This window comes from Molothrus ater, chromosome 6 (assembly GCF_012460135.2).
Source record: "Molothrus ater isolate BHLD 08-10-18 breed brown headed cowbird chromosome 6, BPBGC_Mater_1.1, whole genome shotgun sequence".
NCBI classification, from domain to species: Eukaryota; Metazoa; Chordata; class Aves; order Passeriformes; family Icteridae; genus Molothrus; species Molothrus ater.
Window position 1 is genome coordinate 47,078,032 of NC_050483.2, and position 11,364 is coordinate 47,089,395.

Sequence of the window (11,364 nt, forward strand, 5' to 3'; positions counted from 1 at the left end):
ATGCCATTAAAAGAAAATTCTGACTTTTTATGTATATAGATAGACAGAAAAGCTACCACATTACCATGCAAACTTACAAGCTTCACTGATGAATGCTTTTATCCAAAATAACTGAGAAGTAGCTTATCATTTAGAATTGGGTGACTTTAAATTGTCTCCTCTTGGGTGAAGTGTATTTCACTTCACATCACTATAACTTATTCATATTGCTGTGACCTTACTGCCTCGTATCTCCAGAGCTCCCAGAAGAGCCCATAGTAACAGCTGACAAGCAGAACAACTACCAAGGAAATGGAGGCTTTTACAGAGCAAAGAAACATTTGTAAATGGCTGCACCTCACTAATCTTAACTGGTGCCAAACACACCTCATTTTCTGACTATATATGTGCATTTTTACACATATATGCCACTCCTCATATGGCATAAACAGGAGTCTCTTAATTCACAATGTCCACAGAGACCCAGCAGCAGGCATATTTTACAAATTGATTACATGGGCATCCAGAAGTCCTTACCACCATCTGACACACAACAGCTCTCCCATCTCTATAATGGAATGTGGCATCTCCATTTCCCTAACCTCATATTAGTGTTCATGCACCTGCACAGTGACAGCCATACCAAGGTCAATGTGATGAGCGTGGAACTGATTGGATTGAGAGCCTTTGCCAACTGCATAACCATTAAACCCAGCTTGAGACAGAAGATGAGACTAAGCAGCTAGAGAAAGGAGGAACTGCTCCTTTCCGCAGCAGCAGAGAAACACGACAACATCCCAACTACACACTTATATCAAGGCTCTTAAATTCTCTGTTAGGAATGCCTAAAAACCTTGCATTACTTTTCAGCAGGGCATAGATACTCTATATTTTGACAACAGACAGCAACCTAAAGTCTCAGACTGTGCCATCTTGGAGGAGCAGAACATAAAGGTTCACAAGAAAGTCTATTTGAGATGCACCAACCAGACATTTGCATGTTGCAGTCCCACAAGGACCCTACACTCAGGGAACAGCAGCTGCAGCATGTATGCTGGAATGCACACAATTCCAAGTGCAACACAAAGCATGGTGTTCTAGCAGCTTTACTAAAAGCACAGGACAACTTGGCAATAGTAATAAATTGCCTGACAGTATATGAAACATGTACCAAGTGCCCTGTTCCACACAGAAGAGCTCAACCCTGTATCATAACTCAAACAAGAATGCCTTCATATCAGAAAGATTGAGACAGAAACTCTCTTCTCACCACTGAAACTGTACTGACGCATGGAACGGAACATAAAAGTCTTACTCCAATGTCAACTTACAAAGCAGCTTATATAGAAAAGAGCTGCTGGGAAAAACCAAAAACCACCTCAGGAAACAGACCAGAACCTGAGGACACACCTCATCCCAAAGGAATGCCTTTGCCATAGTGCTTCAGACATAGCTGGGAGAATGACTAACCTGGCACTGGGGAGCAAAGTCACATCCCTCTCTATACACAGTGGCAGGTTCAGCCAGAGGATCAGAGCGAGCTTGGCCCATCTTCAGTCTGCCTTGACAGACATCAGCTACGGGCTTGAAACCAGGCTTCCCAGGTGACAGGCCAAGTGTTCTGTCCTCCAGGTCAACAGCTCTTCAGACACTATTCAGTAATCACTGACTCTCTGCAACAGGCCTGTGAAAACACACTGCCTTTTTGCTCATCACTCTGCTCAGAACTCCCAAGGAGATGCAGAAGCATTAATGTCTGCACTGGGGTGCAACTCAGCAATTTGGGATCACTGGTCTGGGCTATAAATGTGAAGGTAGATACAACCACAGGCACTACCTTTATCTCTACAAAGAATACAGCTCAAGTAGGACATATCCAGTCTGTCACAGTGAGGACCAAACATGCAGGTGAACTCAAACGCCTTTGGCAAGAGGAAGATTCCCTTGTGGATAAAAAGATTATGCAAAAGTCCCAAGACACTGTTCACACAGAACAGCTCTCCTGTTAGTTATACAGAAGTTTCAAGACAGATACAAACACAAGGGAAGTATTTAAGGTTCCCACCCAATATACGTGGAGCAGAAAGCTGAAGCCATGACTGGCTACACCCCAAAGCTACACCTTCTCTTCTGGTCCACTCACCCTGGCTAGTGCCTCATTTCAGCTCAGACAATCTAACCTAAAACCTGGAGCCACGCTCAAGAAAGCACTCTAGCACTTAGAGCCTGTCTCTCAGACAATGCTTTGAACAGATTTTGAAATGTCTGTCCATGCCTCTTTAGGATGGCAGTGCTTTGCACAAGAAGTGGCTGCCCTGGCTAACTGTAAAGAAATAAAGATTCTCCTTATCCCAATAATTCCCCTGATTTAAACCCAGTATGCTTCAGGAGTTCATAGGAGGCTCCTCTGACTTTCCTGGACTATATAACTTCTTCATTACAAACTCATACAAACAAATCTGAACTTTGTAGTCATCCAGAAAGTATATCCCTAGGCAACAGGCAAATAAATTCCAAGTAGCAGTCACCATAAAGCACATAGAGTAGACAGACAGATACATAGTCCACTCTAACACATGAATCACTGTACAGGAATGAGAATGCTTGTCTTGTTTTTTACCATACACAAGATTTCTAGTAAGATGTATGTTGAGCTTGGCATGACTTCTTCTACAGCAAAAAAAGCTTACAAGCACATAAGTTATCAAGTAGATTTTATCCATAAAATACTTGAAATCTTTGCCTAAATGAATGCAGCTTCCCTTTGGTGTCAAATGAAAACAGAGCATCCAAGATATCAGCAGAATGTGCTCCAAGGACTATACTGATACTTAAACCAAACATTTATCTCTGCTTGTACAGAAATGCTAATAATGCTTTTAAAAGTATCAAAGCATGTATGAACAGCCATCTCTATCCAGTGTCTGTAAATGCTATTCAAATTGAGCTTAGCCTGTACAGGATGAGGTAGCCTAATTTGCACCAAGAAATTAGTAAAGTGTAGCAAGAGAGACACTTTGGGGTCAATTTTCACAGCAGCATGATGACCCAAAACTATTAATAAGTTTGTACAGTACACAAAGAAATTGTAGATCCATGTTACATAACACACGTGTAAGGAATTTCTAAGGTAGAGAGAAAGGAAGCAAAGCACTTAGTCAGAAAGAGAAACAAGGACAACAGAGGAGAAGAAGTCTCTTTTGGAGATTGCTAAATATAACAATGTACAGAACATAATACCAAGAAGTTTTTAATGAATTTTCTGAGATTCACTATAGTTTCCAGGCATGAAAAACAGCCTATATCACACCTCAAGGCCCTAAAAAACTTTTTGTATGCCTAATAGAGGTAAAAGTGTATTTTTGAGCACCACAAAACTAACCTAAAATCTCATACAAGGGCAAAATTTAGTATTATTCATCGACAAGAATTTTGCTTGGAGAACCACATGAAATTAGACATTAAACCAGAACTTTTGGCCCTTTCTATACTTTAAAAAATCTATAAAGTTTTGCTGAAGTTTGACAGAGGGAATACAGAATGCCAAATACAAAAACGGATGTAAAAGTTTGTCACTTTCTTGAAACAGTTTTCTGTTCTGCCTCCTTCATCTTTACAGAAAGAAGTAAGTGCTGTCAACAGAAATTTCACAGGGACTGGTGTTTTTAGCATGATATGCTTTAAATAAAGTGTATTTGAAGTCTCATACAATATATTCTGTACGGTTTGCAGCATATTTTTCAATTATCAAAACTGATTTAGTGTCCTCGTTATAAATGTAGTATTAGAATGAAGTAATAAAAAGCTATTATTCAGTACCCATAGCTGTAATGTATGTATCACAAGACCTTGGACCCACACATGGAGTTTAAACTACCAATTAAATAATAAAATTGTGTAATATACAGCAAAAATTATCCTCTAAGCTATTCAGATAAAGTCTAATTACAGCTTATCAAACTAACCTTTACCTCTGGGACAGCACAAAATAGATGCATAACTCGGACAGTTATACCATCTTCAGATGTCTCATCCACATCCCAAATGAATACAAGCTTACTCATGGGTTTGCAGACCCTAATTTTATGTGCTTTCACAGAACTTGAAGGAAAGTTCTTCCCAAACGTTTGACTCTTCTATAATAACTCGTCATTGGAAGAGGGTCCGCAAAGATCCCAAATTACCCTATTTCAACGGGAATGCCAGAGACCTCTCTAGAAGCAGAGGGCAGAAGTGCACCCAGGCGGGCAGTAAGGCGGTGCTGTGCCGGGCCCTGGCACACCCACGGGAACGCCGCACCATGCCGGATAGTGTTTCCCTGGAGCGCCCGGCAGCGCCCAGGTGAGCGGGAAGCAGGAGCGCTTAGCCTGGCCCGGCGGCAGCGGGGCGGGGTGCCCGGGGCACTGCGAGCGCTGCGGCCCCGGCCCCGGTGCCGGCGGGCAGAGGCGGCTCCGCGGAGCCACGCAGCGAGTGCGGTACGCCCGAGGGCGGCGCGGACCACTGCCGAGCACGGAGCGTCCCCAGCCCCATCCCGGGGCCGCCCCGGCGCTCCCCGCGGCGAGGGCCGCCTCCTTACCGGCACAGCTCGGCGAAGGCCTGGAAATTCAGTTTCCTGATCTTCTTCTCGCTCAGCCAGTATCCCACCCGCTTCCCCTTCAGGAAGGTCTGCATGGTGCCGCCCCGCGAGCAGGCGACCAGTCCGGGGCGGCGGGGCAGCGCAGCTGCCGCTCGCACTCGGCGCCTGCCAAACGACGGCTGGAAGAGAAGCGGAGAAAGGAGGATCAGCCGCTTCCCCGCGGCGGCCGCTGCTCCCCGCCCGCCCCGCTGAACCGCCGAGCCGCGCCAGGGGCAGCCCCCGGCAGGCGGGCAGCCCCGATAGGCCCTTCCCCGCACCGGCGGGCAGCTCGCCGAAGCACAGAGAAGCCGCTCCCTGCACCAGCCCCGGAGCGCCCAGGCGAGCAGGCACGCCGCCGCTGCCGCCCGCCCCGCGGCACGCCCGCAGCGCCCGCACGCACGGACCCCGCCGCCGAGCTCGCCTCCGTGCCCGCCCGCCGCCGCTGCCGCCGCCGCCGCTGCTGCTGCTGCTGCTGCGCGGCCGCGGTGCTACTGCTGCTGCTGCAGCCGCTCAGCTCCCCATTTGCCCGCTATTCAGAGCCGCCTCCACTTCCTCCTCCTCCGGGCCGTCCCCTCCGCTCCGCTCCCACCCACCTCGCGGGGCGGCACCGGGACGCTCCCGCCCCGCCGCAGCACCGCGGGGCCGCGCCCGCCCCCCGGACTCCGCTCCGCCGCCACCAGGGGGCGCGCGCGCCGCCGCCTTAAAGAGACAGCGCCCCTTTCTGGGCCTGGCCCGGCCGGGGCCCGGGGGCGTGGCCCGCGGATGCCCCCAGGGATTTTGGTTTCCTAGGGAGGAGCATTCTACACGGTACTTACACTTCCTATGGGTGCTCCTGAAAGTACTTGGTCAGTACATCTTTCACAGAAAAAATGTTCCAAGTAAACATGAGTCTTCATTGCAGAGCCTTCTTCCAGAATTTGCAAGTATCTGCAGGGATTAAACAGAGTTTGCAATAATGGCTATCTGATATTTAACTTTCTTTTGCAAGAGACCGAAGGCAGGCAATGCAAGCATGGACTGGCATTCTAATTTTTGGGTTGTGGATCCTTAAATACTCATATGAGGCAGCTGTTCTGTGCTTCATTTTAGAGGAAGAATCTTTCAGTCTGAATTACTGTGCTGTCTCCTAGCAAAGTATAATTTCCCCGTTTTTGTTTTTCCCCTTCATCTGAAACGATCACGATTTCAGTCTGAACATTTTTCTCTGTCTCTCCAGGAATGGAAAGCATGGCCTTTACAATAACGATGTCCTTCACAGAGGGGTTGGATTGCAGTACCTGCAATCCTGAGCTGAGGTGCAGATGATGCTTCTGTGATGATGCTTTCTGTGAAACCAGCCCTGGAGCCCTGTGCAGTGGGAACTGCTCAGCAAGTTCTGCTGACTCACAGTGCCACAACAAATGCAGTTTTATAACTTCAGCAGAGAACTGGAAAATAAAAAAAGTACTGGTAGAAGTATCCATGCAAAGGAAAGGGTGAAAGCCCTAAGAAATATGAAAGGGGTAATTGATTTAGGGAGTTGGTAGAAAGCATTTTACGTTCCTGTCATTACTCACATGAACAGTTCAGTCATCTTGACCCAAGGGTATATTGGAAAATAGGCAAGGAATGGAACCACCTGCGAACAAACCAATAGTTTTTTACAATTTGTATCATAATATGTTTTCTCCATTTGTGGTTGCTTTGAGGAATAAATAGCTTTCTTTTTCTCTTTCATCTTATTTGCCACTGCTATGTTCTAATCTTTATTTTACAGAACACTTTTTATCTTAATCATATTCACGCATTTTTTCAGTTTATTAATTAATGTAATTAGAATTAGTAAATGTATTTTGATAGCATGATTCCTGTTGCAGAATGCTTCACTGGTATTTAAACATTTTATGGGACCATGGTAATTTTGGAAAAAAATTGTAACTCAAAAATACAAGACTTTATCAAACATTATCATATTAATATAAGAATCCTGAAACAAATTGACTTGGGTTTCTTGTTATGAAGTGTTTTGTCTTGCCAATATCAGTGCTTTATTTCAGCTATCATTTCACTGGACTTATTTTAGACTTTATTAAAATTCACATCAGTATGTTAAGCTGAAAATTTATATTTGTATCAGAGTGGAATATGAATATATCGACATATGAAATTATTGAAGCCAACTTCCAAAATTATTTATTTCTATTATATTAAGAAATATCATGGCTTCAGACCAATCTACAACACAGTCTGCAGAGACAGAAATATTTATGTACTTTTTTCCAGATGCAGGAGAGCAGGTTTTTAGAGGTGTTGTGCATTCCTAACTCCTGTGGAAATGAAGCACATGCACTAAAAAGGAGGAATTTGCTTTGTTCCAATACAGACAAACTTGTATGACATATCTCAAAGACCAGATTCTATCTTAGGAAGGAGAAAGCTGGTAAATGCCTTCATTTTAAACTATACTTTTTGAATCTTAACCCTTGAACAACTGCAGATGTGGGAAACATTTCACCTGATGTGCCTCTGTACTGCATCTTGCTGTACAATTTTGCTAAATAAATTATAGTCCTCTGTTTACATTGCAGAGCCTGTTCAGGCAATGCCAAACCTGTGACCACAGGAAGCCCCAGGGTAATATTTATGCAATTCCTGATCAGGAACAAGCTGACTATTCCTGTGACTTTCTGTGGCCCAACTCTGTAAGCTGCAGCTCATGAGCTGCTTCATGCTAATTAAAGGGGTGAGGGTTGATTAGGATCTTGAGCCCTCCAGCAATCAGAACTATCTTCCTCTTCATCTTAGCTTCAGCTACAGGCCAAAGCAGGTTTCCCTTGTTTAGCTGGAACCTCTCACACCTTGTCTTCTAACCCTTTCAACAAATACAGGGGCTCTGACAAAGCTGGATACTTGCAATGTGGCACAAGTTAGTGAAATTCCATGGAAATTCATTTTAGGATAATATGACACATCTCCATTTAATTAGTTATCAAAGTATATTTTCTCAGTATTTTTTGAATTATTTTTCAGCACCTGGCAGAAGTCACAATAGGATCTTTTGCAATGAGCAGAAAGAAGGTGGTGATTTACATTGCCTGCAGTTTAGGGTTTTTACTTTTATTTGCATTTTTTATTATTACAAGACAGTTGTTACTCTGCTGTGGTGGACAGGAGGGCGGGCTGAGCCTTCTGTATCAGAACAGGTCTCCCCTTTCTCCAGTCAGCCAAACCACCAAGTCAGACCATGTGCTAACACAGCACTGCTGGAGTGAGGTTGTAGGTAGGAAGGAACACAAGGAACACTCTGCATGTGCTGCACTGCAGCTTCTGGGCCCTGAGAGAGAGAGACTCAAAGAGTATTCCAGGTGCCACACAGCATGTGGAACTTGTCATCACCAGTGAGGCAGCCAGAGAGAAATGTATGAGAAGCATGGTGGGCTGCCATTTCCTCAGCTCTCTGCTATATCTACAACTGTTTGATCATTGCATGATTCATCAAAAGGACAGATAAGACTTCTTTCACAGTGGTTCACTAGAGGATGTGCATGACAGAAGCTGAGTTTCTACAATTTATGTTTGCTTTTTGCCTAATTTCTGGCAAAACACAAACCTGCTGCTATTGTCTGGAAACTTTCTGACTGTGCTCTTGGCCAGCAGCTTTTAAATGATAAATCAGTGAACGTTAGTCCTGGGGGTGAAAGCTCATTTCTGATGTCTGAATTCAAACATGCCACGGCTATCCCTTGCCAAGGGCCACACGACACCTGCCCATTGTGGGGCTCTGGTCATGGCTCCCAGGAGGGACCCCTCTAGCACCTGATGCTGCCCAGCTGCTCTGCTCTGAGGGACTGGGTGCCTATGGAGAGAGCACAGCTGGAAATCAGACAGTTCTTGTACAGACAGCTAAATCAGGTGTTGCTGTTCAGAGCCACAGTCCCTCCAGAAATTGACATTTATTCTCACTTTCTGCCACACCCTCCTTCATGACAGTCCATGTGCTTATGTGGCTGTGCAAGAACAGAATAAGGGAGCCAGGAACTTAGATGGATTTAAACAAACCCAGAAGTTGCCAACAGTACTTAAGTCTTAGCCTAAACCAATTCCTTAGTCTGTATCACCATTCTTTTTCCTACCTAGTTATAGTGGCACAAGGCAGTGAATGGGTTGGAAAAAAGAAGCCAGGAAGAGAAGGCATCAAACTGCCTCTTTTGGTGGCAATCCTACTTTACAGCAGCAGCAGGGATGGGGAAGGAGTGGTTCACCTCTACTCCCCCACTCACCTGACAACCTATGCAGTTTATGCTTCAGTATTCTGATTTTATAAAGAAAAGAAGGATTAATGAGTACTGCCTGAGGCTCTTTGGTATTTCTGATCTTTTAGAGATCAGAAGAAGAAATTCAGCTAGAAAAGCTCAAAAACCTTACAAAAGAGATTAACAATGTCTGGCAGATGACCAGCCCAGTGCTGCTTAGATGGCTACCTGTCACACTGAGAGCACAGCAAGCTCTTCTGTTCCAACCATGAAAACAGGATAACTAAGGGGTTTTTTGAAAGTCCAAGGAAATCACCTTTTTGAGAAGGTACATCTTACTTTATATACAGCTCAAAAAGTTTTCTATCCTGAGCTCTGATGAATGTGTATACTGCAGGAAAGTAAGAAAAGGTCTGGCTGCCAAGTTTGCTTGCTTGTCATGTAGCATGCTGGGGACAGACTCTGTATAAGCTCATAAGCCAAGGAAAGCATTTCATCAATGAATAAAGAATTTAAAGCCACAAAAAAATCTATGTGGCCAAGACAAAAGATGACAAAGTCCTGTGCCAGTATAATTATGGCAGTTGGAGCAGATTTTTTTAAACTGAATAACTTCTGCTAGTCCAAACCCAACTGTGGACACAGACACACAGCTACATTAGTGTAGCTGTCTTGCCTTTTACTATGGCAAGAAGCTCTGTGGAAATAATGCTCATGCAAACTCTGTCAATGCAGACATATGGGGAGATATACTTTGGTGGTTGCTTCAGTGTAGTTAAAATGATTCAAACTTCATGTGCAAGGAAATTCTGAAATGTTGTTCTCTGAAGGATTTGGGTGACCTCACAGTTTATTAAGGTTTGCACTGAGACTTGAATACAGGCTAAGCTGCAGTGAGGTTTTCTCCAGCTACAGTTTCATGCTAAGAGAGTTATTCTGCTTATAGCTGTTAGTGATTTTTTTAATCAGGTGGTTTTAAGTACCTATAACAATTCTGGGAGCATGCTTACAGCAAAATGAGCCATCTTACCACATATTTTGCATTGCTGTAATTTATTATTTTTTTAAAAATGTAGCTATTTTAATATAATGAATGGAAATCAGAGTGACATGGACACATACCTCATGTATATAAATTCATATAAAGTAACCTGGACATATATGAATCCTACCACTATTGTCCCATATTTTGCTGGCTTACATCTGTCTTTGCTTCTCCTGGTGAGGACATGTTCAAGGTGACCTAAAGAACATGTCCTCACTCCAGTGGTTCTCCATTTCCATGAGTTGTTTGGGGCTACAGTTGGACCTTTTAAACTGCTAAAACTGAGAAAACAGGAAAGATACAAGTCCGGTGTGGGCTACACCATCACTTGCACTTTCTTCTCATGGCTCCAGTGACTGAGGACCCTTTTCCTGTTTTGTTTAAATGCTTAGAGTTCACCAACAGTTCACAGGCCATTGTGCTTGCTGATTTTGTGCAGTCCCATCAGGAGATACTGGCTTTCCTCTGTGGGAAGGGCAGCAATTTCCATCTTTTTCAAAAGCTACCACAATGTCCAGTCTTACAAGTGCAAAAAGAATAGATGGAGAAAAGCAATTCCAAAGCCCATGCCAGCAGTATTCCAAAGCCAACTAACTTTAGTGCATTAAAGAAAAAAAAAACAAACAAACCAAATCCATCTGATAGTATCCCCAGTATATGAGGATGTTGCACAAAGAAACACCTCATTTTTGCCAGTGACACACAGAGGAAATTCAAGCTTCATCAACAAGATGTAGAAAAGCTTTTGGAAACAACCCCAATCCTAACCAAAATGAGCTTCTCTTGCACAGACAAGAGTCCTTTCAGACATGCCACAACTATCCTGAAGTTAACTAAAGATGCTTCTGGATGATAATCTAGAAGCACAGTGGGAAAGCCCTGCTTTGAGTCAGGTGCTGTTCCTCTTGTGCTAACAAACCTTTCATACTTACACACCAATGGTGCACTGACTTGACTCCTACTGACTACTCTCCTAGAGGCAGGAATACAACCTGTCTTGTTCCACCAGTCATCCCCCATCCTTGGCTTTTTCCCACTCAGAGTGCATTCCAAAACATTATCTAATCCCCATGCTCAATAACCAAAAGAGGCTTTTTCCCCCCTTTGCTCAAGTACCAGTCTCATAAACAAAGATTAAACTATACATATATATCTCCTCCACATTACCAACACTCTGTCCTGTAACATCCCAGTTCTGCCTCCTACTACATGCAACTCTTCTGAAAGAAGAACTTACTACAGAAGTTCTTTCTGTAGAAAGAACTTTCTACAGTTCTTTCATGTAGAAAACAACTGGAAGTTCAGGAGACAAGTTTTAGAAAACAGGAGCTAATCAACTGTAATGTAAAAGGAAAAAGGGGAAAAAAAAAACCAAGCCAAACCACCATCAACAATAAATCAACTGAGACTACAATTTGCTTGTAGCTCTGAGCATTTACTAGATGCTCAGGCTTGTAAAGTGAAATAGATAGCTCATTTAGAATCACAAACTT

At 43.9% G+C, this 11,364-nt stretch overlaps 1 protein-coding gene across 1 annotated transcript in view; it reads right to left on the bottom strand.

Annotated features, from left to right (window-relative positions):
* Window positions 1-5,059, bottom strand: part of ITPK1 (inositol-tetrakisphosphate 1-kinase) — a 140,666-nt gene extending 135,607 nt beyond the window's left edge. The window contains exons 1-2 of the mRNA XM_036384428.2: window positions 4,999-5,059; window positions 4,556-4,734 (exon numbers count right to left, since the gene is read on the bottom strand). Of these exons, the coding sequence (XP_036240321.1) occupies window positions 4,556-4,650 (95 nt within the window). The 5' untranslated portion in view covers window positions 4,651-4,734; window positions 4,999-5,059. The remainder of the gene's footprint in view (window positions 1-4,555; window positions 4,735-4,998) is intronic.
* Between the last annotated feature and the right edge of the window lie 6,305 nt (window positions 5,060-11,364).